The following is a 27,324-nucleotide window of genomic DNA, read 5'->3' on the forward strand; positions in this document are numbered from 1 at the left end:
CGGCCCCGCCCCGGTCCCGCCCGTCCTTGTCGCGGCTGCTGACGCCAGGGGCGGCCCCGCGCCCGCCCCGCCCCGCCCGCCGGACCAACTTCCATTTTAGGTGCGGGAGCGGCGCGGGCGCACGGCGGGACCGACCGACCCCGCGTTCCGCACACACCGCCCCGCGCCGCCCGGCGGGACCCGGCCTGACCCGCGCCGCCACCGCACCAGGCGCCCGCCTCGTCTCTCGTCTCGCCGCCGCGGCGGGACCCGCGGAGCGGAGCGGGCCGGGCGGCCGTGCCGCCGCCGCGGGGCGGGACCGCCCCCCCTCGCCCGTCCGCCGAGGAGCCTGACCACGGTGAGTCCCTATCGCGGCGTCCGTGCCGCCGCTCAGGGGGCAGAGGAGAGGGAGCAGAGCCGGTGCGGGCCGGCGCCTGCCGGGCGCCGCACGCCCCCGCGGCGGCGGCGGGGCGGGACGGGCCGGTCCTCGCCCGGCGGGGCCGGATCGGGGCTTGGCCGCTCTCTCCTGCCGGAGCCGGTCGGTACCGGGCCCCGGGAGTCCCGTCCTGCCCGGGAACCCGTGCCAGGCACGACCGCGCCCCGCGGGACCGGTGGGGCGGCGGAGCCCGGCCCTGGCGGGGGCGCTGGCGGCGCCCGGGAGCCCGCGGGGAGCGACACAAAGGCGGCTGGGCCGGGCGGCCGCCCCGCTCCCCGCCCGGGGCCGCCGCCGCTCGCCCTGCCCGGAACAAAGGCGGCCCGTGTGCCAGCTTCCCGCGGCCGGCACCGGCGGGCCCCCCCGCCCTCGGGCGGGGATCGGGGCTGGGTCCCTTCACGGGGTCTTGGCCGGGGTATGGTCCGGTTCTCCGACTCTGCGTCCGGCCGTCCGGTTCGGCTCTGCCGGTCTGCGCTGGGGCTTCTCGCCCGGTGTGTCGTTCTGCCTGCGCCTTTGTTCTGCCGGGGAAGGGGCCGGTGTGCCCGGGGGGGTCAAGTGTGCGGGTGGGGCTGCGGCTCCTCCTAATGGAATCGCTCTGAGCTTCAAAACAGCCCGACAGGCCTGTCCGCCCGAGCCTACAAGCGACACCGACACGGTTCCTGAGGAAGCAGGAGGGTGCCGGAGCCGGCCTCGGGTGTCTGCTGAGCCGCCGGTTCCTTCTGAGTCTCCCTTGGCCACACTGTCATTTAGCGGCAGCCCGGCTGCCTCCCCCTTACCCAGCGCTCGTCACGCCGTCCCCGGCATCACTTTGCCCTGCACGGTGGGCATTCCTGTGCCTCCTCGGAGCTTGCAGAGAGGAGGCTTAGCTTGGGGTGAGAAAGTTTGGGTGCCTCTCAGTCATGAGGGCTGCTGGCATCTGCGAGCCACCCGCGGGCTGGCAGCAGGGAGGTGGGGCACCTCCGTTATGGCCCTGGGCTTTGGGCGAGGGAGCCTGGACAACAAAGCTTCCTCTGATTGTTGGAGAGAGGGGTGGACCTCCTGGAGTGCCTCCCTCTCTCTCCAAGGGCTCGGTGCCCTTGCCCTTCTAGGGAGCCAGTGACAATGGGGCTTACAGGGCGTTATCTGGGGGGGTCTGGGCTGTCCTGTGACCAGCTGGAGCTGGAGACTCCTCTCCCTGGGTTTTGGCACCCCGATTTCTGCCTTGCTCCTGGTGAGCCAAAGAGAAGCATCTGGGTTCATGGAGCCTTGTGATGGTATTGAACTGCAGCTACCTGTAGTTTCACTGATGCCCTCCCTGCGCTGCACAGATGCTTTTGGACTTGACTGTCCTGGTCTTTGGTGTGGAGAATTGAGCTTGTCCTCAGCTTTGCAGGCATGCTGGGATCCTGTAAGCCATGCTTACAGCTTCTGTTTGAAGTTTCAACTTCCATGCCCTCTCTCCTGGCTGTGTGAAGGTGGGGTCAGCGGCTGGCTGATGACTCCCAGGCCCCAGCCTCTGCTGGGGCTCCTGCCCTCTCTCCTGGCTGTGTGAAGGTGGGGTCAGTGGCTGGCTGATGACTCCCAGGCCCCAGCCTCTGCTGGGGCTCCTGCCAATGGAGCGGGGCTGTGTGCACCAGGTCAGTGGCAAGAGCCTAGGCAGGAAAATTATTAGTTGTCTTCTCCAGGGTTACCTTGTCTGCTCCATCCTGCTCCCAGGGCTTTCTTGAGGCAGGTTCTTTACCCACTAGTGTTTGCTCATGCTCTGTCAACAGCATAAAGGCAGTTTTTAAGGTTCTACTCTTCCACTTGGCTGAGTTTGGCTGGACTCTTGAGTGTGCAGATGACTGTCCTTCGCCGTGTGCAGCATTGCTGGAATCTCGTGCGGAACCTTCCTGGAAGCGGTGGGAGGATGAAAGCACTCGCTCAGTGGAGCATGCTGGGCTTGCCTGGGCTGCCGCAGAGGGGTGAGCCTCCTCCCTTCCGACACAGAGGTCAGGGCCTGATCACTGTGGTTGAGGAGCCCTTGAGGCCATCCCTTCCCTAAAGATGGGCTGGGAGTCAGATGAATGGTCCAGCCCCAACCGCGTAGCCGGCGTCTCTCCCTGGATTGCCTCTCATCTTTTCTCTCCTCCAGCCTCTGGCATGGAGATAAGACCTTGGCCCATTGTATCTGCAGTGGAGGTGGCTTTAGGACACCCAGAAAATAATAGTGTGGCTTAGATCATGCCTGGAAGGCTTTTGGCTTCTCAAAATAGCTTACCAGTGTCTGTGGCCTTAGGGGGAAAGTGCTGGGTAAAGCTCTTGATTTCCTTTCCCAACAACCCCTCAAAACTGTCTCTCATTTACTGCTGGCAGGGACAGAGCCCTTTCCCAAGACTGTGGCGATGCTGTCTCCAGGGAAGTACAGAGCTCTTGTGTCTCTGCAGCACCGTGGCTCTGTCCTGTCCCTTCCTCGCTGACAGGGAGAAGCGGAACCCAGGGCTGGTTTGGGTCAATAGAAGACAGCAGGTGTTGCCTGGATGTGATGACAAAACCGAACCTGGGCAATTCAGGCACTCCTTCCTGTGTGACACAGGGCTTGGCCAGCAGAGGAGGTTGTCCTCTGGCACGGAGTTCAGGAATGTGCCTCAGTGCTAGGCTGTCAGAATGGGGTTGGATTTACGGGCTCTCGACCAAAGTCCTCGAGTTCTCCAAGGTGGCCACAACCTTCTCTTTGCTTTGTATCATCTGAGGAGGCTGTTTGGGGGAGGAAATGGTTTCTTAGAGCCAGTTCTTGTGCTGGAAACCCCCAGCAGCAGGCTGATGAGTCTGTCCAGCTCCTGCCTGTCTTGTGCTTGTTGCTAATCCCCCTTCCTTCCTTCTGGGAAGGCTGCTGATGTTGGTTTGGCACAGGAGTGCCTGTCCTTCTGCCCTGTCTGGTGACTGCTGCCAGAGGCTTGACCTCTGGATTAATGTTCTCTGTTATGTTCCCCTGTGCCTTCAGCCTGTTGGGGGGCTTTGGGGTGGCACTGGGTGCAGTGTGATCCTCTTGTTTCCCTTTGCCTGTGGAGCCAGCAACTTTTCCCTGTGAGAAATACTGCTTCCTTGTGGTGGCCTGTGCAAGGAGGGGTGAGATGAGTTGGCTCTGCTGGGTGTGGGGGCCAACCAGTGACTAAGGAGCACAAGCTGCCAGGCGTGGTGCCAGGATGGGCCAACCCTTAACAAGGATGCCAGTCACCTTTGCTTTCGTCTGTTTTTCCCAACCTGGAGCAGCTGCTGGTTGGAGGTTGGCAGTGGGACGTCTGCCATGGGTCCAAGTACGGACCTTGGACTGAAGTGGGAACAACTGGTCCCTGCTGCCCAGCCCTCCACGCTGGCTCCTGCTGCCTTGAGGGAGATGTGCTTCCCTGCCAGGGGGTGCTCATAGGAGTGATGGGTGCCCGGGAATTTGTGCCAGTGTCCCTAACCTCACACTACAGATCCGTGGTGACTTTGTACTGCAGAGCTCTTACCCACTGCAAGAATGCTTTTGCCAGTGCGGGCCTGAGGACCTGAGCCAGGCTTACCCTGGGTTTGATTTTAGCAGGTCTGTGCCCAGATATTTGTGCTGATGGGATGAGGAATTTCTGCTGTGGTACCAGTCTTGGTGGGGTGCTTGTCCAGGTGTGCCTAGCTTTCCAGCACAAACAGGGAGGGGTTCAGGCAAACTGGGGTAAGGGCCTAGCCTTGGGAAGAGCTCTCCTATAGCCTGGCCAGAGTGGTGGAGCTCTGGAAACATCTGTGGCTCCAGGGCTTGTATGAGATGCCCCTGGATGGGCTGGGGTTGGTGGCAGCAGCATGCTGTGCTCCTGTGTGTGAGGGAGGAGCTGTTCCCGTACCCTCATCCTGGCCCTGATTGCTCCTGTTCCTCTGGGCGTTGGCCCTGGTCACAGCAAATGCTGCTCAAAGTTCACTGGCCCTCCTGGGCACACCTGAGCTGTACCTGCCACTGCTGGGTCCCTGAGGGCTGGGCTGTGGGCACGAGGTGTGGGGAGAAAGCAGCTGGAGTGTGCAGGAGTGGGCAGTGGGAGGGCAGCTCTCTCTTCTCCCCTTGTCTCACACAGCTTTTGCAGCTGTGAAAGCACCTCCTGCATAGGAGAGTGGTTACCTGGGGGAGGAAGCAAGGTGGCCCCATGTGCGAGTTGGATGGCCTTGGACTGGATGAATATGGGGAACTGGTTCCCGCCCATCCAGAAGGAGGAAGGCGTCTCGCTGTCCCCAGACAATCCCTTTTCCTCTCAGCCCCATCTCGTGTGGTGCTGGGGCTGGTCCATTCCGAGAAGAGCCCCTGGCTCTCTCAGCTGCTTCCCGGTGCTCCCAGCCCTGGTCCCGGCCCGGTCAGAAAGGGGAGGCAGTGGTGCTGGGCTGCATGTGGGTATCTGCTGTGGGTGGGAGGGACTGTGTGGAACTGCAAAGACGAGTTTTTCCGACCTGGAAGGGTGGGTCACCGGGGGTGTTTGCATGCTGCTGGCAGGCCCCTTGCCCAGTGGAGTAACACATTCCTCTGAGCATGTTGCTGCATGCAGGGCTGCTGCTTGCCATGCTTGGCTTGGCTGTGGGCAGGCTGGCTTGCTCCAGGGGGAGAGATGTTGTCCCCTCCTGCTCACTGGGGTCGGAGGGGGAGGAGGTGGAGAGCCCAGGGTGTTTCTGGGAGAAATCCTCTCTGATGTGGGGGGCCTGCTTCTCCAGGTTGGCTTAGTGCCATCCTTACTCTTACTTCTCTTTTTTGCCTGCTTTTACCTCCAGGTGTGGCAGAGCCACCTGCTCTCCCCTGATCTCTGCGCAGGGTCTGTCCCCAGCAGCTGGCTGCAGTGGAAAACCATTCACTTCCCTTCTCCATTCTGCTTTTGGCAGCAAGAGGAGCCACCCTGTGAAGGGCAGGTGGATGGGCCTGCAGAGCAAAGCTCTGTCAGCAATGGAAGCTCTGAGGGGACTCATGCTTGCCTTCTTGGGGTGCCCTGTCCTGCCTTCAGGAGTCTTGGCAGCCCCACAGTGTCAGGGAGCTCTAAGGGGTTCTGCAGACAAGGAGATGAGGTGTGTGAGGGAGGCTGGAGAGCTGGCTTAGGGGGCACCCGTGGTGCTGCTGTAGCTCTGCAGGTAACCAACCCATCTCGGGGGCATGGTGGACACAGCCAGAGCCTCAAGGGGTTGGAAAACATCTTCCACCCTCTCATCATAGGATGCTCCCAGTCCTGGACAGGAATGTGATAGCACTATGGGTGAGGAACCCTCGGATGAGTTCCCTGGAGGCAGACTGCTTCCAGCAAGCTGGAAGGCCAGGCATCTGGTCTCCTGGTTGAGCCGTGCTGACTTCCTGGCTGGCACAGCTGACTGAGGCTGGGCTGGTGGTGGTGCCTATGACTTGCATTCCCAGCCTGGTTCCAGATCATCTGCATGCAGGCCAGGGGCAGTGGGGAGTGGCCCTTGGCAGGACGTCATGTTTAGAAACTTGCAGGAAAGGGAAGCCACGATGTCATCTCCCGTCTGACCAGGAAGCGCAGGTTTCCTTCCCTTTGGCTTGCACAGGAGCCTGGGAAGGTGCTTCTCAGTGAGAGAGTTGGGGGTGCAAACAGTTTGGGCAGGGGGCTGGGTAGGATGGAGTCCTGCCAGCCTGCTGTCCTGTTTGTCCCTTGCTGTTCTGTGTGAGCGCTGGCTCCTGCTAGCCTGTGTGTGCACCTTGTGGGGCCTTGGAGTGCTCTGGGGGTCTTGCTGTCACCCTTCTGCAGCACCCCCTTTCTCCACCTCCAGCCATGATTCACTCCCTGGCTCCTGCCCGATGCTTCTCCAGTGGCTTTCCTTCACCCATTCATTACTGCTCTTGGCAGGGCCCTCGGAGCCATCTCCAGCAGAAGCTGGGTACCTGATGAGGTCATGCCGAGGGAGCGGAGCCGGGGCGTTCAGCCCAACCCCGAATGGTTTGTGCTCTGACTCAGCCCGTGGCCGCCCTACCTGCTCGGGAAGTCTGGGCTGGCTGGGGCGAGGGGAGGGCAGGGGGTCCCACTCCTGGGCCGCTCCCTCAGGCCGGCTTGTCTTAATCTCGGCAATTCCCTCCTGGCCACTCCTTCACCAAATGCTACTTCACCTGTTTGCTCTGTGTAGGGAGGGGAGGGTGTCTCCTCTGGAAGAGGCAAGGGTTCCCTGTCTGTCACAGGGGTGCCTGGATACCCTCTGGGTGGGGAGACCCCAGGGGGGTTTCTGGGAAGGCTGTGGGGCCCTGTCTCCTATCCTTCTCCCCACTCCTCGTCATGGTTCTTTGGTGACTTGCTGTAAAGGGAGATAGTGCTGACTGCTCCCAGTGGTGCAGGTCCTGTGCTGATGCCAGTGAGATTCCCCCGTGCTTCCAGGCCCTGCTCCTTTGTCCACTGGTTGGAGCAGGGCCTGGAAGCCAGGACCAGTTCCTGGGGCTGCAGGTGCGCGGGACAGAAAATGATTCAAGTGACTTCCTTGGGAAGAGGGCTGTGGGAAGGGCTGTATGCCCGGTAAGGGTCCCAGATCCATGTATCTGGGTGCTGGGCTGGCACAGGTACCTGCGGGTGCTTGTGCCTGTGGCCTGATGAAGGGAGGCTGCCTCTAATCCTGCTAGGAATGCTGGCCACCAGACTGAGGCCTCTTTTGGGCACAGCCAGCAGCACTTGTGAGCTCTGGAGTAGCTCATGTGCCCCTTGGATGGGAAGCTAGAGAGAGCATTTTCCCCCATCTGCCGTGCCCTCGGCTTGGGCAGGCAGCCTCGGGTCTCACTGAGAGGACTTTGCTCCCTGGACTCTGCCAATATGGCCCTTATCTCTGGTGTGTTTGTTTTCCCTGCGGGAGAGAGGCAGCTGAATGGGAAAGTTGAGCCCAGCAGAGGGTGGGGGGACGGGTGAAGGGCAGGGACATTGGCATGGCTGGAGCCTGGGGGGCTGTGTTGACCTTCAGCTCAGCACCAGTGTCCACTGAGCCTTGTGGCCGTGGGGACAGCTCATGTCCCCTGTCGAGGTGGCCACTGTTCCCTGGGTGGAACAGGGGGCTGCCCTGCAGTCTCCCTGCTCACCTGCTCGCCTCGGGTCGCGGTGGCAGAGCCGGGGGCTGCTGCCTCCCCCTGCCCAGGAGCCGCTGGGTGAAGCAGGAGCCCACTGGCTTGCCGGAGCGTGGCCTGCCCCGGGAATGCTCTGGCCCCATTCCCAGAATCCGGCGCTGGGTGTTTGTTTGCTGCTGCGCCCCCGAGGTCTGGTGCTACTGTGACAGGAAGCGGGGACGCCGGGGGGAGGGAGGCCGGCCGCCGGCTGGGGATGTGCCTGTGAAATCCCTTTGTCCCTGCCGAGCGCTCAGCTGCGAATTCCCACAGCGAGGAGAGAGCCGCCTTTGTGCTGCTGCAGGGCTCCCGACATGTGAATCTCCTGGGCCTGGGGGTGTGAGCCGTGGGGCTGGTGCAGAGAGGTGGCAGGGACCCTGCTTGCTACTGTCCCCAGGGTGGGGACCCCCGCAGCAGTGCCCCGTGGCAGCAGGGCTGCTGAGGTGTCTGTGGGCAATCGGATGCAGCAGGATGTTGCTGGCAGGAAGGCTCTGGCCCTGTGGCCATCCCGCTTGGGAGCTGCGGATGGACAGAGTCTCTGCCTGGAGCCCAGTGGCTTGGCTGCCCTCCTGCGCCACTCTCCTCCCTGCAAATGCCAAGGTTAGCTCATCTCCCTTCCTCTTGCCATCCAGCCGGTGCAGAGGGTCGGCAGCTTCCCGGCTCTCCTGGAGGGAAGGAGCTCCTGGCATGCTGTGTCCTGGGCTGTGCTCAGAGGGGGGTGAATGGCCCCCTGCGTGCTTGGGAGGACAGCTGCCCCGCCACAGGATTGCTGGCATTCCAGCAGAACAATCCCAGCTCTCCACAGCCGACCCTGCACTGCTCCGTGCTTGGCTGCCTCACTCTGCACCCTGCTGGGGTGGCACCGGTCCGGTGACCTCAGCGCAGCCAGGGACAGATCCCTTCCCCAGCGGATTGCCTGTGTTTCACAACCATCGGCTGTGTCCAGACCCGTCCTGCAGACCCGATGGGTATCTCCGTTCTCAGTCCCCTGCCCTGGGTGAGGGAACGACCCACGCTCCTGCTTCCTCCTGCTTCTTCCCCTCCAGCCCCACCCTGTCCTTATCGCTCCCTCCTCATCCTGCTCCCTGGCTGCCGGCCCGCTCCCTTATAAGGTGCGATCTGTGCCCGGCTTGCATCTCCAGGTGACTCCCCTCTCCTAAGGGAGGCTTTCCCAACCCATCCCGGCTACGTGGCCATCATCCCTGGCACTGGGGGCGGCAGGTGAGGTAGGCCAGGTGGCGATCCTGCTGCCAGTCCAACCAGTTGGGTGTGAAGGGCGGAGGAGGAGCGGCTCCCTGCCTGTCCCTGCCCGCGGCGCCACTCCTGGGTGTTCACCCGCCGGGCTCCTGCCTTGGCCGGCACCTGGGGCACGGCTCCCCCCGGGGAAGGTGCGGCTGGGCTGGAGCAGGCAGGCACCCAAGGCGGTGTCCAACCTGCTGCCAGAGCAGCCCTTTCCTGGCCACCTGCCACCCTGCCCGAAGTCCACTGTGCTCTGTGACCTGCCAGGAGAAAGAGCCCTCCTGGGGGCCAGGAAGGCAGCTGGAGCCCAGGGGCAGGAGGTGGGGAAACCTCTCCCCTGATGTAGGCTCTAGCAGGGTCAGAGTAGCCTGGTGAGTTGGGAGCAAGGGGCCTCATTCAACCTGGCAGCAAAGACGTGTCACTCTGGGCAGGGGTCCCTCAAGGGTGGGCTGCTCTGAGGTGATGGCTGTGGGCACATTCCTGCCTCTGGGGTTGGGAGAGAAACAGCCAAAACTCCCCTTCACCTGCACAGGGATATGGGATCTACTGTCCACCATCAGCTGTCCTGCTTTCCCCAATGGCCTGAGGGCCATGGGTGTTCTGAGCTGGACATAGGAGCAGGTGAGCCTGGGTCTGTGGTCTCCCCTCCCATACTGCCTCAGCCAGGCTGAGGTCTGAGGGTTGATATGTGAGCCTGGACCCTGTGCTTGGCATGGGGAAAGATGCCAAGGATGCCGGCTCATTTATTTTTTAGGTAATTGAGACTGACCAGAAGCCTGTAGTGAATTAGCAGGGCTGTGAGCCCGTGCAGAGCAAGTGCACTGCAAGCACTCGGACAATTGCAGGCTTGAATTATTGATGGAGTTACTGTTTTTCCTAAGTGCATCATGATAGGCAGCTGGAACCAGGAGAATTTTGTTGCTTTCTCTCTCTCTCTCTCTCTCTCTCTCTCTCGGGTGGGATCTGGTGCTGAGAGCTTTCAGGGAGTGGGCAGCCAGCTGGCTCTCCTCAGGGCCCTTATGCTGAGAGAGAAAGGCCAGTTATTGGAGTGGAGTTGGAGACTGTGTTGCAAAATTCCTCAGGAAGTGCATCCCTCTTTGTCAGCCAGGCAGGTGGGTTTGGCCCAGGAGCCTCACAAGGGGCTCAGCCAGCCTGGATGAGGGGCTGTGTCCATCCTGACTCTGGAGCTGGAGAAGGGCTGTCCTCATGCTTCATGGTATGGGGGGCTGCCAAGGCTGTCTGGCCATGGTGACAAACCTTGCCATGTGCTGGACAGGTGTCTGGGGGTCACAAACAAGCAGTGAAGCTGTGTGAAGGGCTGGGACGTGGAAGACAGAGCTGATGCAGCTCTGTTCCCTCTCCCTGGTGGCAGCAGGATGATGGCAGTGAGCACCTGGTGTGTCCCTTAGCAGGGTGCTGGGGTGGGGATGATGTGGCAGAGGAGATTCTGACTTTGTAGGTGCTTGTTGGACTTTTTTGTTCTGTGCTGAGGCAGCAGCCTTAGCTCCAGGGATCCCAAGACCTTTGGGTGACAGCTCTCCAGGGACTCAGGGTATGGAGCAGGGCTGGAGCAGGTTTTTGGAAGAATCCACGTAGAGGACTGTGCCAGAGATCCCCTGTGCTCCAGTGGTGCTGCCTGTCAAGCTTCCAGTCTGAGTCTTATCTGCCAGATCTTGTCCTTTTTCCCTGGCCTGTGGGATACAATTCCCCATCTGCTGGCTTGGTCTGGGCCCTGGGGTTAATCTTTCTGTGGCAGACTCCAGAAAAACACTCCTGGTTGGGAGCCTTCAAGGCCTGGACTCCATCCCCTGATAGAGGATGGTGCAGGTGAACTCTGGATGGGTATGTCTGTGGTTTGGCCCTGGAAATTTATTTTTCTGAGCAAAGGATTTATTCTGTGGGAAGGCCCCTCTGCTGGAGAAGCTGGGGTGAGAGGTTTTGGAAGAACCTGCTGTGTCACAGCTAGCTGCAGCAGAAATGCTGTGGAGGGCTCAGGGTTTGGGGTGCCTGTCTGACTGTATCCATGCCTTTATCCAGATAGGAAAATTGGTGGGGAAGTTCCATGCACATAGGTGGGCTGCCAGCTGCTTCCTGGCCAGCAAGGAGCTCTGCTCCCCAGTCTCTGTGACATCTCTCCAGTGGACTCGCTCTGGCTTTGGGACCTGTGGGCACAGCACAGGGTGGAGTTGGTGCCAGGAAGTTTGGAGATAAGGCCAGAGGGATTTAGGTGTGAAACTTCCTGGGTCGCTGCATTGTTTCCTGGGGTCCCCTCCTACTGATTGCTGAGGGGACAGAGAGGATTCTGCTCCTGGGTGAAGCTGCTCAGGGTGTGCTTTGTCCTTAGGCTTTTTGGTTTGCCTTGAACTGAGCCAGCTGAAATATTTTTGGCTTGCTGGGGTTTTTAAGTAACGGGTGTGTCAGCAAGTGCCTCTCTCATGATGAAAAGGCTTTCATGAGCCATCCTCAGAGCTGGTCAGGGTCTGGCTCTGAAGAATGCTCTGTAGTTGGATCTTCAGAGGCTGGGGGGGGGGCGGAGGAGGAGGGGAATGGGAGCAAAGCGATCCCTGGAATTTCACCCTTGCGGGTTCCTGTGTACTTGGCTTTGCACTGTCACGAGTAGCTCACTGGCTGGAGGGAGCAGGATGCATAGCTGAGGCTCTCCCCTTCCTGCCCTCCCTGTCTCATTCCAGAGATGGCCACTGAGTGTCCCGGACAGCATTGGGTGTTATCAAGGGGCCCTATCCTTGAATGTGGGGCAGGTTCCTCACAGCTGGGGGGGTATAGGGCCAAGTTTAAGGTTTGTGTGCCAAACCCAGGGAATGGCCGTGCTCCAGCCAGGATTGTGCTGGCTGTGTCTGAGGAGACAGCTCTTCCTGACCTCTCTGGACCTGGCACTGCCTCTCTGTAATTATGTCTTTAATCCCAGATCAATGAAGACAGTGGCTGGAATGAGAGTAGAGGGAGCTGGTCTGTCCTGGTGGTGGCGGAAAACTGGGAGAGACCCCGTACTGCTGGTGCTTCTTGCCCATCATGGAGCTGTGTCCAGTGCTCAGGGCAGGAATGACAGCTGTGTAGGTAGTGCAGGCCCCCTGGCACTGAGTCTCTCTGTTTAACATGGCCTGATCCTGCTGAGAGACCCTCAGGTGGCCCCTCCTTGAGCATCCACTGGAGCCAGAGGGTGCGGGACCTGTCCTGTTCTTTCCCTTGCTGTTGTGTTTACTCCCTGTGGAAGGGACGGGAAGGAAACAGCCTCACAGCTGCTCTGGCCCCTTATCTGGGGCCTAACAGCCCTGCAACTTTCATTGTTAGTGTCCATGTTTCCCAGCCCCATTCCCAGGGAATGTGCAGAGGTGGGGATTTAGGGCTGGGGTGTTCCTGTGGGCCCTGCCTGGCAGCCATGTGGGACCAAGGGGGCTCCTGTAACTCCTGTCCATGCTTCCCACAGATCCAGACCCTGCTAGTCTACACTTGCTGCAGGCATGATCCTCTTCATGAGACCAGACCAGCCAAGTCTCTCCTTGCACTCAGGGAGCCTCTGCCCTCCTGTGCCCTAAAAATCTGCCTTTTCTTCATTGGGACGGTTGAGGGCTGGCCAAGGAGCACAGCTGCTTTGACAAGACCATGTTGTGGAGGATTGCTTCTCCACAGTTCCCCTCTTTTAAAGGGTTTGCTGAAATACCGCTCTGGAAACAAATCCCAGCAAGCCAGGGGGACTGCTACCTGGGATTTTGGATGCTGCAGTTGCATAGGGTGTCTGGGGTGGTAGAACTGCTGAACAACACTGGGATGTGGCAAGGATCCGCTCCCCTTCCATCAGGGAGTCCTGGAAAGGCTGAGGATCTGTGCCCCTGCTTAAAGTGGGTGGTAGCCCACCAGACATAGGCAGTGTTACTCATGGATGAGAGTTGGGATGTATCAGCACTGTTCTGGGGGGGCACCAACCTTTTCCTTTAGAGAATCCTGCAAATCCACAGGGCAGGGGAGCAGCAAGGAAGGGTCAGAACCATCCCTGCATTTCCATACAAGGCTCGGGGAGCTGATCTATTGGAAAAACCTCAGGGAGTACCTGTTGCAAGGTGGGAGGGGTGGAAAGCTGTGTGCATGAGCCAGGAGTCGTGTCTGGGAGCCACCAAAAGCTTGCTTGGGCTCTGGAGGGTGGTGGGCTCCCTGGGGTGGGTGTGCCGGGTGTGCCACCGCTCCTTCTCCTGCTGGGCACCACGTGGGCACAAGTAGAGCAACTGGACTTTTTTTATTGATGAAGGCAGATGACAGAGTGGCAGTGACCAGATGTTGGAACGTGCTGTGGGCGCTCTCCAAAGCACTTGGAAAACATCCACCCTGCATGGCTGGGCTCCGTTGCAGCGGTGCCACCGTGGCTGACACGCGCCTGCACCCGAAGGAGGCTTTGGGGAGCAGAGCCACAGGAGGAGTGGGGAGGGGTTTGACAGATCAGAAGACTTTACTGAGCTGCTGTGCACCAGCATGTGCTGCAGGATGGGTCTGGAGGTGGCTGCAGGAGGGGGTGGGAACAGGGATGCCGCCTGCGTGAGCTCTCAGCCCAGGTCGTCCTTATCGGCCCTCTGGGGCGGTGGCACCGGGGAGGGGAGTGGGCAGAGCCACTGTTGGGGACCGTGGGAAAGCAGCCTCTCTGCTGCCTGCCCGGCTCGAGCGAGTCCCCACATGCCTGCCATGACTGCACAGCTTTGGGAAAACCTCTTGGGCTTGCAGGGACTCGGCCGGGCTGTGCGGGAGGGGTGGAGGGCTGAGCCCTGGCCACTCCTCTCCGCCTCTGCCGTTTCTCCCGTCGGTGGGAACAGTGAGGGCTGCTGGCATCTCCATGGAGCTTGGGGGGCTGTTATGGGAGCAACGCTGCATTTGCCACCCCACCGGCCCTTCCAGACCCATCCCTCAGAGGGGAAGGGGTGGGAGAGAGGTGCCCGTTTCCCAGTTCCGTGCCCACCGTACCTTCTTGTGTGTGATTTTGACCTGCTCCCGCTGTCCCTGCAGCTCTCTTCCCTCCTGCTTCCTCACTGTGGTGGCTGGGCTGTTTCTCCCATGACTCTCTGCGTCTAGACCTGGCTGTCCCGTGCCTTTGCCAATCAAACCTGAGCTTCCTCCTCTGACAGGTCTGTATGGAAGAATATTGCTTTTCTGTACCAAAATGTTGATTATGGCTCGCTTGCTGTTCTGCTTTGGGCGGGGGTGTTGGAGGGTCCAGGCCAAAGCCCATCCCCAGGACTGTGGGCTGAGGATCCTTGGAGGGAGAGCCCTGTTGGATACGTGGAGGGTGGTGAGTTTTGGCAGCAAAGGGGCTCATGTGATCCCCCTAAAGGGTTAATTCCATCCTCTTTCCTGGCTATGAAGGAGCTGTGGAGCCAGGGCTGTCTCCCCATCTCTTACCATACTAGGAAGGAGGGAGCAGATAAGTAGCATGGCCCTCTCCCTCTGCCCTTCCCTGGAGGAAGCAGTAGGATGTGGGTCACTTCTCATTCTTCAGGAGTGTACCCTGCCCCACCCCAGGGACATGCCCTCCCCTCCTGCACTGTCTGCCCGCATCTTTTCCTTGCCCATGAAGTGTTCCCTCAGCCCACAGCAGCTCTTCTGAACCTGGCTCAGCCCAAGCTGTTTGCTGTGCTGGGGGGACCTTCCATTCCCACAGTGCCACTTTTCCAAGCTTTAGTGCTGGAGCAGTTTGCATCTGAGTCCTGCTCCAGGACCCTCTTGCCAGCTCTCTGGTGATGGGTGGGAGCGGGTGTTAATGCCATAAGATATTTTTTTTATCCTGTTCTGAAAATCTGTCTCAATGAAATCAGTCTCTTCTGACCGCTCTTCTCTCCTCCTTTCCTCCCCCAAAATCATGTGCAGTGAAGAGAGGGGCTCCTGCCCTTCTGGCTCATTTTTCCTACCCTCACCTTGACACCAAGCCGCCTCTGCTTGTGCCTCCCCGTGCCCCCCGCCCTGCCCACCCTGGGCACCCGTCACCCATGGACGACTCGGAAGTGGAGTCGACCGCCAGCATCCTTGCCTCTGTCAAGGAGCAGGAGGCACAGTTCGAGAAGCTGACCCGGGCCCTGGAGGAGGAACGGCGCCATGTCTCAGCCCAGCTGGAGCGAGTCCGGGTCTCCCCACAGGATGCTGGCCCGGGCTTGGCCAACGGCACGCTCACCCGGCGGCACCAGGTAAAACACCCCCTCGGCAGAGGGGCGTGCACAGGCTCCTGGAGCCCCCGGAGCTGCCTCCCCTCAGCCCTCCTTGGATACGGGAGGTGGAGGAGGGCCTGGCTGTCCTTGTGGCACTGGTGTGCTGGAGTCGGTCTGGGGGTGTGCAGACCTCCCTTGGCAGACAGAAGCTTCAGGAGAGGAGGTGCCAGTCTGGAGGGTCTTGCTGCCAGGTCGGCTCTGCTCTGGTTTTGGGAAGGTCAGATGTTGACTGTGCTCAGTTCCAGGGCATCTCTGCTCCCCATCCCTCTCGGCTGCTTGGAGGCAGCTGAAATGCTGAGGCTGGGGTGTGCGTCTCCCTCTGTGTGTGACAAAGGGCAAATCCCTGGACTCTCTGTCCCCACATGGCCAGGGCTGGGAGAGATCTTCTCTACAGGGCTGGAAATGTGGTTTCATCTGTCTTGGCTTGAGGCGTCTCCTCACTTTCTCAGGCTCAGTCTTGGAGAGAGGTGTTTGGAGGGCTGGTGCATGGTGGTGTGCAGGAGCCAGGTGCCTTTCTGGCTGTGGAAGGTGGTGGTGCCAGGAGGGATCTGTGGGGCAGGGCAGAGTGGACAGAGGAAGAGTTCAAGTGTCAAACAGCACCACCCTGTGATTGCCCAGTGTGTGGTTCTCTGAGGCCTGGGGGGGCCTCTGGGGTCACTGGTGACTCCTGTGTCAGGAGATGTGGAAGGTGTCCAGGGCCCTGCCAGGGAGCAGGGAAGGGTTGTGGCCATTCCATCAGGAGCGTGCGGGAGAGCTGGTTTGTCAGGCTGCCTCTTCCGACTCTTGCCCAGGCTGACCTAGAGGAGATTTGCTGCATGTGGCACAGACCCCTGAGGAGGGTGTTCCTCTGCTGGGGGCTCCCGTGGGGTGCATGGTGGGTGTCTCTGTCAGATGCATGAGATGCAGGGCTGCTTGGGGCCCTGCAGGGAAGTGAGGATGGGTGTAGGAGATCAGTGTAGTAATGGTCCTGCTGCCCTGCTGTGTTTCAGAACGGACGTTTCCTGGGCGATGCTGACCTGGAAAGGCAGAAATATTCAGATCTGAAGCTCAACGGGCCACAGGTAGGGGGAGCTCAGCCCTCTGGCTGTGGGCAGCCTGCTTGCTGTGGGAAGGTGCAGGACAATGCCCCAGTGTCCCCATTCCAACTGGGAGAGGGTGATTTGGGCTCCTCGTGTGGCCACCCTGACTTAAAGGTACCTTCTTCCAAAAGGTATCAGGGCTCCCTGTGAAGAAAGATCTCTCATCAAGCTGACACCAGGAAGGCCCAGATTGGTGACAGGGCCTGACTGCCTGTCACTTTCTCCCCTCAGGACCACAGCCACCTTTTGTACAGCACAATCCCCAGGATGCAGGACCCAGGCCAGATTGTGGAGGAGACGTACACCATGGAAGAGGACCCGGAAGGGGCCATGTCGGTTGTGTCTGTGGAGACATCAGATGATGGGACAACTCGGCGTACAGAGACCACGGTATGAGCCTGGGGATGCCATGGAGGGGCAGAGCATGGGGAGGGACCCTGCTGGCTGGGTGCTCTGCCATGAGCTGAAACAGGGTGTGAAATGTACCTGAAGTAAAATGCGGGGCTGGAAGGGGAATCCGGGAATGCAGGTACATCATGGTGGGTTCCCTGATGTGAGCATGCCCTGCACGTGTCACCCCTTGCAGGTGAAGAAAGTGGTGAAAACTGTGACCACCCGGACGGTGCAGCAGGTGCCAGTGGGGCCTGACGGGCTGCCTTTGGAAACATCCCCCGTCACCAGCAACTATGTCCAGACCATGGACAGGAACTTCCGCAAGAACGGCAACGGGGGCCCTGGCAGCTACCTGGGCCAGGCGGGCACGGCCACCCTCCCTCGCAACTACCACTACCCCGACGGCTACGGCCGCCCCTACGAGGACGGGTACCCAGGCAGCGACCACAGCTACGGCAGCCTGTCCCGCGTCACCCGCATCGACGAGCGCTACCGCCCCTCCATAGACACCTACCGGGCCCCCAGCCGCCAGGACATCTACGGTCCCCAGCCCCAGGTGCGTGTTGGGGGCAGCAACATGGACCTCAACCATTTCCACCCTGAGCCCTACGGCCTGGAGGATGACCAGCGCAGCGTGGGCTTTGAAGATGTGGACTACGGGCTCATGTCTGACTATGGCACGGCCAGGAGGGCGGGCACCCCGTCTGATGCTCGGCGGCGGCTCAGGTACGTGGCTGGAGTCCCTGGGGTGCTCTGGTAGCCCTTGAGCTTTACCATCCTGGGAGGAAGGAGGACCATGGACATAACACTGTGAGCTGAGTCACACGCGGCTCACACAGGAGAAAACTTGCATCCGCTTCTAATTGTCTGCTTAATTGGTGGTTAAACCTGGGTGGTAATTGAGCCCGTTGTCCTGCAGCCAGGAGTTCCAGTGGGCAGCTGGATGTAGCTCCAGGCCCTTCCCTCTGTGCCACCAGGGCTGTGTGTGCCCCAGTGTGGCACATTCCTCTGGGAGCGGTGCCTGTGTGGGTTGTGTGTTGGGAGCAGCTGCAGTCCCATGATTGTGCTCTCCCTGAGCCAGGAGCAGCCCCGGGAAGGGGAGCTTAGCCCATGCTGGGGTGAGCAGGGCTCAGTTCCTGCACAGCCCGACCCTGCTGCAGGGCAGGGCGGGAGAAGCTGCTCAACCTGTTTGGCAGCAGCAGCAGCTTCTCCCCCTTGTGTGTCTGTGGTGATGGCTGCTCCTCCACCTTACCTGGGCTATGCTGCCCTCAGAGGCCAGAGCAGGGTCCTAGTGGTTCTTCCTGCCTTGCCAGGCATTCAGGATGTCACCTGCCTGAGGCCATGACTCCTGCCCATTGGTCTCTCGTGCCAGCTGTCCCTGCACAAGCACTGCTTCCTGCTTTGCTTCTGGCTGGGCTGTCAGCAGGGCTTTGGGCAGGTGCTGGGGGATGGCTCTGGGGGTGGTGAGCTAGCATGGAGCAAGGGGCTGAGACAGAGTCCTGGAGATGGAGAAGGGACTTTGCCAGCACCTCCTTGAGTGCCCCAGAGTGGGCCCGGGCAGACAGGTAAGGCTTAGCACAGGTGGCTTAAGATCCTGGGACATAAAACAGAGGCAACAGGGAGAGACCTGGGGGAAAGGAGGCTCTTGACAGCCCCTGTGGCGATCTGCCTGATCCAGGTGCATACTATAAATCCATACTAGCTGCTGGAGGGACTGAAGGAGCAGCTTTGTCTGTCCTTGTGGCTGGTGCCAGCACAAGTGCTTCTGGGCTGTGGTGAACCAGTCAGGGCAGTTGCTCACCTTGGCCTCCTCACTTTGTGCAACTTGTGCCGGCTGGAGGAGGGCAGGCAGGGCTGCTCCAGGCTTCTTCCTCCTTGGGCAGCCCAGGACAAGCCAGTGTTGGCAGTTTTGAGCACATGGCCATCAGGGAGCATCTTGGGCAGAAGGGGTTACACAAGTGTGTCTAACCCCTGTCTGCTTGTCCAGACAGAGACTCTGGCTTGTGTACTTTCCCTGGGCTGTGGTCTGGGTGGCCTTTGAGACCATGAGCCCTCTCTGCTGTACAGGAAGGTGTCTATGCTCCTGTTCGTCCATGTCCTGGAGGAAGGGGATTACAGGAGTCAAGTGCAGGAACAGCAGCCAGGTGGGAGACTGGGGTATGTGGGTCACGTAGAGGGAGAAGGTCAGCTCTGTTGGAGTTGCAGGAATGGCTCAGGGTATGAAAGATGTGTTGGTGGGCCCCTGAGCTAGCTCTCCCTCTCTCCGAGCAGAGTGATAAAGATCACAGCAATCTGTGGAATCCATGCGCTGTTGAACTTGGCTTGTCCCCCACCTTCTCAGTTACTGTCCACACTGGCTGCCCAGCTCACAGAAATGGGAACAGGGAGAGCAGCGTCCCCCCGCCTCAGAGATGTTTGTCTTGAGCAGGAGCCTGGCTGTTAACGACTTCCTTCAGGGAGGCAACTTGTCAGGCATGTGGAGCCCAAGGAGCGCCTTGAGCCGCAGGATGCTGTGTGTGCTGGCTGCCACTGGCTGCAGAGAGCTCTGGCCTCTGTCTGGGGCTCTTGTCAGAGCTCCCTCTCTGCAGGGAAGGAGGGAAGGGGGTCCCTCCCCTTCCCTACCAGCCCCATCTTGCCTGGAAGGGATCCTACACTGCAGGAGCTGGGATCCTCCACAATTGCAGGGTGGGATGCAGCACCATGGTGGGCCGGGAGCTCCCTTTTGGGAAGCGCGAGTCTTGGCAGAGGAGTGGGATCAGCTGCCAGCCGTGTTGGAAAGTGTTGGTGGCTGTGTCTTGCTCCAGCCTCGTACTGCTGCTCCTCAGCACCTCTGAGCAGCCAGGCATGGGTCATGTCCCCACTGGGACCTGCTGGAAGCCAGCCTGCTGCCCCACCCTGGCTGTGCCACAGTGCCCGGGGTTGTGTGACTGTGGAAGTGACTCTAAAGCTGGTGGCTTGGGCAAGTCATGTACCAGAGGCTGTAGGAAGAAAAGTGATGGCAGCAGCAGGACCTTGCCACCATCCTTGTCAGGATACTCAGGGGCAGGAGCTGCCTGTGCCTGATCCAGGAGCTCCGGAGGTGGATGAGCAGGCCCTGGGGCAGGTGTGAGCTGGAGTGGAGGTACAAGCCTCTCCTTGGGTCTTGCTTGGATGTCTTTCATGCCCTGGCACAGCAGGGATGACTGAGCTTCCCCTCCCATCCCTTTCTGCTGGAAATCTACTGGATTCCTCTGCCTGGGTGGGGGAAGGATTATAGTGCCAGTGACTGCAAAAATGGAGAATCTGGGATTTTGAGAGGTGTATGTTCTAGGGGTGGGAAATATTACTTTGGCATGCAGGGCAGTAGTTACACTTTAAACTTCTATGTGCTTGTTTGGGCTCATTCCCAGTGCTGCCAGTCTGTGGATGAGCTGTTCCTGGCCAGGGCAGGGTCTGGGACCATGGCTTTTCCCCTGGCCTGCCCTGGGAGCCATGAGATTGATCCCTGGAGTTTGTGTGGCTCTTGGTGCCCAACTCGGCCTGTCCCCAGGTCAGCAGCACACCCTACCTGTGGGGCTGGCTCTTGCCTGTGCCCCAGTGCTTGCTCCTGCTTCTGTAGGGGTCAGAGACCAAGATCCAGCTTCATCCCTTCTGGTGGGCTGAAAGGAGCACTGCCTCCCCCAGGTCCAGGATTGTGCTCAGACACTCTCTGCCCTCTCTCCTAGGAGTTATGAAGACATGCTGGTGGATGAAGTGGCCCCCGACCGGTACTACTGGGCCCCGCTGGCCCAGCACGAGCGGGGCAGCCTGGCCAGCCTGGACAGCCTGCGGAAAGGCGGCCCGGCCCCGGGGAACTGGCGCCAGCCGGAGCTGCCGGAGGTCATAGCCATGCTGAGCTTCCGGCTGGATGCTGTCAAATCCAACGCGGCTGCCTACCTGCAGCACCTGTGCTACCGCAACGACAAGGTGAAGACGGAGGTGCGCCGGCTGAAGGGCATCCCCGTGCTCGTGGGGCTGCTGGATCACCCCAAGAAGGAGGTGCACTACGGCGCCTGTGGAGCTCTTAAGAACATCTCCTTCGGCAAGGACCAGGATAACAAGATCGCCATCAAGAATTGCGATGGGGTGCCCGCACTGGTGCGCCTGCTGCGTAAGGCCCACGACATGGACCTCACCGAGGTCATCACAGGTAGTGGCTCCAGGGAGGGCAGGACAGGCTGGCCCCTGGGGTGGGGTCTGTAGTCAGGGGCCAAGTCCTCACCTTCAACTTGTGGCCTTGCAGGGACGCTGTGGAACCTGTCCTCACACGACTCCATCAAGATGGCCATCGTGGATCATGCACTACATGCCCTGACCGATGAGGTGGTCATTCCCCGCTCCGGCTGGGAGCGGGAGCCCAATGAGGATTCCAAACCCCGCCATATAGAGTGGGAGTCGGTGCTCACCAACACCGCTGGCTGCCTTAGGTATGGATCTGGCAGAGCAGTGGCCTGGGTTTGGGCTGCCACACTCTTCTGGGCTGTTCCTGGCACTTGCAGGGGACTGTGGAGCAGCTGCTCTCATAAGACAGCTGCTGGTGGTGCAGGCCTTGAGTCTGGAGGCGTTTACCCTCAGTGAGGGGAGCTACAGGACCTGTTTTCTCTCTTGAGCTGTGTGGGGCGTGGGCTGTCCCGTGCCTGCCCTCAGCTGTCTCTCCCATGAGGGCTGTCTTCTGCCTACCAGGAATGTGAGCTCGGAGCGGAGCGAGGCCCGTCGGAAGCTGCGGGAATGTGACGGGTTGGTGGATGCCCTGATCTACATCGTGCAGTCCGAGATCGGCCAGAAGGACTCGGACAGCAAGGTACCACAGTGGGACTGGTGTTGGGAAAGGGAGAGCCTGCGTGGGGTGCACCTGGCACTCTTGGACCAGAGGTGTCTGGCACTCAGCCTGCAGTTTGGATTGGAATGTTGGCCCTCCAACAGGGGCCTGATTGTGTCACTCATCCCTGCACCACTGTCACCTGACAGTGGATTCCTGATCAGCCTGGATCAGTTGAAGGCTAGACCAGGCCCTTGCTCATAGACCTGGAGTGCTGCTGCCTATCTCTGAGTCAGACACTCTGGTTCTCTCCCCAGCTGGTGGAGAACTGTGTGTGCCTGCTGAGGAACCTGTCCTACCAAGTGCACCGTGAGATCCCCCATGCAGAGCGCTACCAGGAGACGCCCCTTGTCCCTGCCAACAACGCCGGGCCCCACAATGCCAGCTGCTTTGGGGCCAAGAAGGGCAAAGGTTCGTGTGCCAGCAGCAGGGAAGGGAGGGAGGGGAACAGAGACAGATGTTGAGGGTGGTCTGGGGTCTTTGTGCTTGTACTTGGGCATCTTGTGTGAAGCCTGAAGGGCAGCTTTCTCTGGAGGTGCAGCGATCCTTGCTTCCCTGGCTCTGGGAGCTGTTGCTTGGCTTGCCCAAAGCGTTTGACACAAGCTGTGGTGGGTGTCTCTGGTGGAGGGATGGTGATGGGTACATGTCCACTAATTCCACACCTTCCCTTTTCTCCTGTGTTGCCCCTTCCCCTTCCCTTTGCTTTCTTGCCAAATGATCTGCCCCATGACGCTGTTGGCACTTCTCTCCTCCTGCCTCCCTTCTCTCCTGTCCTTCTCTCCGCCTCACCAATAGACGAGTGGTTCTCCAGAGGTGAGTGCGCTCTTGGTTTTACTTTTTCCATGGTTTAATTGGGTGCTTTCTCCAGCTCTCTTTGCCCCCCTCCCCTGCTGGGCACATTCTGCCTGCAGTGTGGCTAAAGCCCCCAGTGTCCCCTCCTGTGACACACTGGTCGCTTGGCTTCAGCTCGCCTCTGGGCTTGTTCCTGCAAGTGCCAAAGAGCTGTTGGGCTGAGGCAGGTGGGGAGGAGTCTCACACCTCTCCACTTGCCCTTCAAAGGTAAAAAGCTCCCAGAAGACCCTGGTGCTGACACAGTGGATTTTCCCAAAAGAACAACTCCAGCCAAAGGTATGCTCCTTGAGTGATTATGCAGGACCTGGGTGTCAGGGCAGCTATTGCTACAGCAGCCTGGGAGATGAGCAAGTGAGAGGAGCTGTTTCCCATTGAAGTGAGCCTCTCCAATGGGCAGAAGATGGGTTTGGAGTAGGAATGCCCAAGGCCCTGTTAAAACATGAGCTCTGCCAGTACTTGTGAGGATCTTGTGCATGCCTGAGGTCAGCGCTGCCTCAGGACAGGCTTCAGAGGGAAATACTGCCCCGGGGGCTGAAGGACAGCACAGTAACACAGCCCTCTGTGGTGGTCTCAGACTTGCCAGCACAGTTGCCCTCTTGCCTGCTCTTCACTCCTGGGCATGAAGAACAGGCATGAGTTAAAGCTAAAATCTCTGTCCTAAATTGTTCCCCAGCCATGAAAATGAGGAAGGGTCGTTCCCAGAAGCCTCTGGGGACAAGTGTCTCACTGCATGTGAATTACAGCCCCATACCAAGCAGTGGCTGAGATTTCTGGTACCCTGGGGCAGCCTGGCCCTCTCTGTGCCAAGGATCCCACCCCCTGGGAGCCTGGGTAGAAGCTTCCAGCTTTGTCTGCCCAGAAGTGCCCCTTTGGATTGGGCAGACACTAGCAGAGCCCTTGGATAAAGCCTTCCTACCCATGTCCTCCTGGCAGGCTACGAGCTCCTCTTCCAGCCAGAAGTGGTGCGGATATACATCTCCCTCCTGAAGGAAAGCAAGACTCCAGCCATCCTGGAGGCTTCAGCAGGAGCCATCCAGAACCTGTGCGCGGGCAGCTGGACGGTGAGTGCCCACGGAGCTGGCGGTGTGACAGGGAAGGGGAGCCAGGAACACCACACGTGGGGCTGGCAGCAGTGTCCCCAGCCCCAGGTGACACAGTGGCCCTGTGCCTCCCCGCAGTATGGCCGGTACATCCGCTCAGCCCTGCGCCAGGAGAAGGGGCTCTCCGCCATCGCCGACCTCCTGACCCACGACAGCGAGCGCGTGGTGAAAGCGGCGTCCGGGGCCCTGCGCAACCTGGCTGTGGACCTGCGCAACAAGGAGCTCATCGGTGAGGATGGCACGCTCCCTGTATCCATGGGGGCTAGGCAGGAGCTTCCTCCTTCTCTTGGCTTCTGGGGCAGTGTGTGGGCACAGCATCAGCCCAGCATCTGTCTGCTGCCCTCACCCAGAGCAGAGAGTGCTGAGCTCTGCAGAGAGGGACAGCAAGATGGGTCACCTGTCAGTGGTTTTCCCTTCAGTCCTGTTCCCTGCTTGCTCACTCCCAGCTCTTTATCCTTCCCAGGCAAACATGCCATCCCCAACCTAGTGAAGAACCTGCCTGGAGGCCAGCAAACCCCTGCCAAGAACCTCTCTGAGGACACAGTGGTGTCAATCCTCAACACCATCAATGAAGTGATCGTGGACAACCTTGAGGCGGCCAAAAAACTCCGGGAAACACAGGGGATCGAGAAGCTTGTGCTGATCAACAAATCTGGGTAGGTTTTGCTCAAGGGATGATGCCGGGGTGGAGAGGAGCTTCACCTTCTCTGGGTTTCCAAACATCTCTTCCTTCACCTCTTTCTAGGAATCGCTCAGAGAGAGAAGTCCGGGCAGCCGCCCTCGTCTTGCAGACAGTCTGGGGCTATAAGGAGCTGCGGAAGCCCCTTGAGAAGGAAGGCTGGAAGAAGTCAGATTTCCAGGTGTGGGGATGCCCTGTGGTGGCCAGGGTGGTAGGGGGGATCCTGCAGTAGGGAGAAAGGTGTTCATGGAGCTCGTCAGTACTGGCCTGTGGCTCTTCACCTTGCTGGTGGTGGTGGATGCCCACAGAGGTGTCCCTGTGCTGTTTTTCAGCCACTGGCCAGCAGGAAGTCTCTGCTAGGAACACTCTGTAAGTGTCATGCCCTGTGTCCCACATGAGCATGAGACAGGAATTTTGTCACTCTAAGTGCTGCTGTGGCAGTGTTGAAGAACAGGATTCTCCCAGGCTCAGTTTCCTTCCCAGCAAAAGCAGGGATTGCCTTTGCTGTTGGAGGGCCAGGCACTGCCCCAGTCCAGGCAGGCCCCCCCACTCTGATGGGGGTGCAGTGGGGGCTTCAGCACCTTCTGCTTACTTTGGGCCCCCTACTCAAGGGCTGTTGGAGGGTTCCTGGCTTTGTGTTGGTGCTGGAGGGTGGGAATGTGCTGATGAGGAAGGAATCTCTGGGCCCAGGGATCTGAGTGGTCACTGTCTGTTGCTGTAGGTGAACCTGAGCAATGCCTCTCGGACCCAGGGAGGAAACTCCTTTGATGACAGCACCTTGCCTCTCATTGACAGGAACCAAAAAACAGGTATGTGCTTGCCTTCAGCACCTGTGCCTGCCATCATCCCTCTGCCTTGTGGGTACTCGGGGCAGCTGGCGTTTGTCCCCTCCCTTGCTCTTCAGCTTTGGCTTCCCTGGCAGCCTCAGCTGCTCACACGGCCAATAGTATGGGCTTTGGGTGGCTTTTCTGGCCATCAGTTTGGGCCTTAGATGGCTTCTTGGGGCTGGCACTGTAGGTCCTTGGGTCACAGAGCTGCAGCTGCAGCTGGGCCTGGGCTCTCCCAGCTGGGGCAGGGAGCAGTTCCTCTGCAGCTCCTGGCTGCAGGAACTGTTCCTGATGTGCTCTCCTGTGCTTGTAGACAAGAAATCCTCCCGAGAGGAGATCCAGATGAGCAACATGGGACCAGGTAGGAGAGGGACTCCCTCCGTATGTGGGGAGCAGGGGAGAATGCACATCCCTTGTGGGGATGGTGAAGCCCCCCCATGGAGGTGACATGACTCACTGACTGTCCCCTCTCCTGCTCCAGACAACTATTCCACACTCAACGAGCGGGACCACAGCAGGACGCTGGACCGATCTGGTGACCTCGGAGAGATGGATCCGGTGAAGGCAGCGCCGTTGATGGTGAGCAGCTCTCTTTAACTCGGGAACAGTGGGATGGATGGGTGTAGGAAATGCCATATCACTGTCCTGTCTGGCAGAGGAGAGGAGAGCTGGGCTCCCACAACTAACACCCCCCATGCCATGGCCCCTACTAACCGCATGTGTCTGCAGCAGGAGGGGCAGGAGTCACAGCCTGAGGTAGAGGAGGAGGAGGAGAAGGAAGATACTGCTGTGCCCTCCCCCATGTTGGTATGTCCCATGGTGTCCTGCCCAATCTGACAGTGGTGACAGATCCTGCTGTGCTCTTAGGGGTGCTTGGCCAGCCAAATCCTGCTCCAATCACTGCTACTGCAATCACTGGTGCTGTGATCCTGCCTCCACCCTCACTCCTGCTCCAGCCTTAACACCTGTCCCTCTCTCTCTCTCTCCACAGCAGAAGATCTAGCTGGCCTCCCTGCCTCTGTTCCATTTGGGTTGATAATATATTATATATATAAATATATAACTCTTCATGGTGGAATGGACCGACTTTTACCTTGTCTTATTGTTGGAATTTTGCTGGACTCTCTGTGCCAACCATCCAGCCAAACGCCTGGGCCGGGTTCCCAGGGCAGCCCGGGCCACTCGGTCTCCTCCGGGCTGCTGCACCTCCCTGTTCTGGGACACCACCACTGAGAACTCCTCCTCCCATCCTCCACCACCTCCTTCCTCCTGAGAGTACAACCTTCCTGCCTGACTCTGCCGGATCAGCCGGCGTGGATGCTGCACAAGGACTCGGATCTCTGCCTTGACCAGGAGCTGCCTTCTCTCCCACGCCTTCCCCCTGCTCCGAGGTGTCTTGCAGGGACAGGGACTGGGACCTCACTTGCCGCCGCCTTGTTTTTGGTTTGGTTTTGTTGCCTATAGGATATATTTTTTTGTGTGGGATCACTCTTCAACCAGCGCCATGGGGACAGCAGGAGCATCCCTCCTCCCTGAGGGCTGCAGGACCAGAATCCAGGGGCTGGAGGCACAGGGGCCAGGGGAAGGAAAACCAGCAATAACGTCTCTTGCTTTGCTCTAGATAAGGCTTTGGGGGCATGGGAAGGGAGATCCAGCTCTGGATCCTGCAGAGGGGTCTGGATGGGGCCCTGGCTCCCACCCAGTGCCTGTGTGAGGAGGATCCTTCTGTGAGGAAGGAGGTCAGTGCTGGGGCATGGGCCAGGGTCCCCACGGAGGGAGGAGATGCGGCAGGGTTTTGGGGAGAGCAGGCGGCTCAGGGCGCACTGTGCTGGGCACCTGGAGCCGGGATCCCGCAGCGCTGCCCCACTGACTTTATCTTGACACGTGCCTTTCTTTTGCCACTGTGAAATAGCTCTTTGAATCGTACTGTCCAGCTGCTTCCCTGGGAAAGGGGAGTTTCCTGGCCTTCCGGCAGGGCTGAGCTCTTCCCTTCCCCGCTGGGAGCCTTACCTGTCTGCAGTGGGGCTGGGAGCCTCTTTTGGGGGGAGCCCAACCCCCCTGTCCTCGCTGAGAGGGTGCGGGGTGCTCATCTGCATCCTGGCCTGGGCTGCCACGGGAGTTGGGATGTGCTCCTCCTCCTCTGGCTGTGGTGCTGGGGCACATCCATGTGCTGTGATCTTTTGGGGGGCCCTGGGGCTCCCTGTGCAACTGGAAGCCTCTGCAGGAGGCTGCAAACTGGAGCAGGAGCCCTCCTAGCCCTGGGCTCCCCCCAGGGTGGGCTCTTGGGGCACAGGGAGGTGGCAGGAGCAGAGCTGGTGCCTTGCTCTTGCCCCACTTCCCCCCCAGCTCTGGCTGGGCCTGCCCTGCTTCCAGCCCCACCTCAGCTCAGTTGGGTTTTGTTCTGGGGTCTAACTCTTCTCTTTTCCTTTAAATATGTAAAACACTAATTCCTTTTTTAATTTTTAATTCCAAATGAACCAAAAAACCAGCATCCCCCTTCTCTCCTCCTTGGCCCTGGTGGGAAGGGGGCACAAGGAGGTGGGGAGGGGGAAGCGCCAAGCCGTTCCTTGTCTGATTCCTGTGCACACTCTTGTAACGCTTTTAAAACAAAATGATTTTTTTATATAAATAAAGTTTTTAAAGTGTGATGTGTGCCTG

The 27,324-nt window shown here is 59.6% G+C and overlaps 1 protein-coding gene across 5 annotated transcripts; it reads left to right on the forward strand.

The window, feature by feature from the left end:
- Positions 1–188: 188 nt before the first annotated feature.
- CTNND1 (catenin delta 1) lies at positions 189–27,314 on the forward strand. 5 transcript variants are annotated; one of them, XM_030239712.2, is made up of 20 exons: positions 216–337; positions 13,707–13,825; positions 14,565–14,878; positions 15,889–15,960; positions 16,210–16,368; positions 16,565–17,097; positions 20,076–20,539; positions 20,633–20,816; positions 21,073–21,190; positions 21,466–21,619; positions 22,004–22,021; positions 22,268–22,336; positions 22,994–23,121; positions 23,239–23,389; positions 23,624–23,816; positions 23,906–24,020; positions 24,561–24,648; positions 24,980–25,027; positions 25,148–25,245; positions 25,658–27,314. In XM_030239712.2, the coding sequence occupies exons 3-20, from the start codon at positions 14,684–14,686 to the stop codon at positions 25,667–25,669; spliced, it is 2,799 nt and encodes a 932-aa protein (XP_030095572.1). In that variant the 5' UTR covers positions 216–337; positions 13,707–13,825; positions 14,565–14,683; the 3' UTR covers positions 25,670–27,314. The 5 variants fall into 5 exon arrangements, with proteins under 5 accessions (XP_050831340.1, XP_030095572.1, XP_030095574.2 ...); XM_050975383.1 differs by lacking the exons at positions 13,707–13,825; positions 14,565–14,878 and having other exon boundaries at positions 189–337; XM_030239714.2 differs by lacking the exons at positions 216–337; positions 13,707–13,825; positions 25,658–27,314 and adding an exon at positions 25,396–25,580.
- The last annotated feature ends 10 nt before the right edge of the window (positions 27,315–27,324 follow it).

Source organism: Serinus canaria, chromosome 5, assembly GCF_022539315.1.
Source record: "Serinus canaria isolate serCan28SL12 chromosome 5, serCan2020, whole genome shotgun sequence".
NCBI lineage: Eukaryota > Metazoa > Chordata > Aves > Passeriformes > Fringillidae > Serinus > Serinus canaria.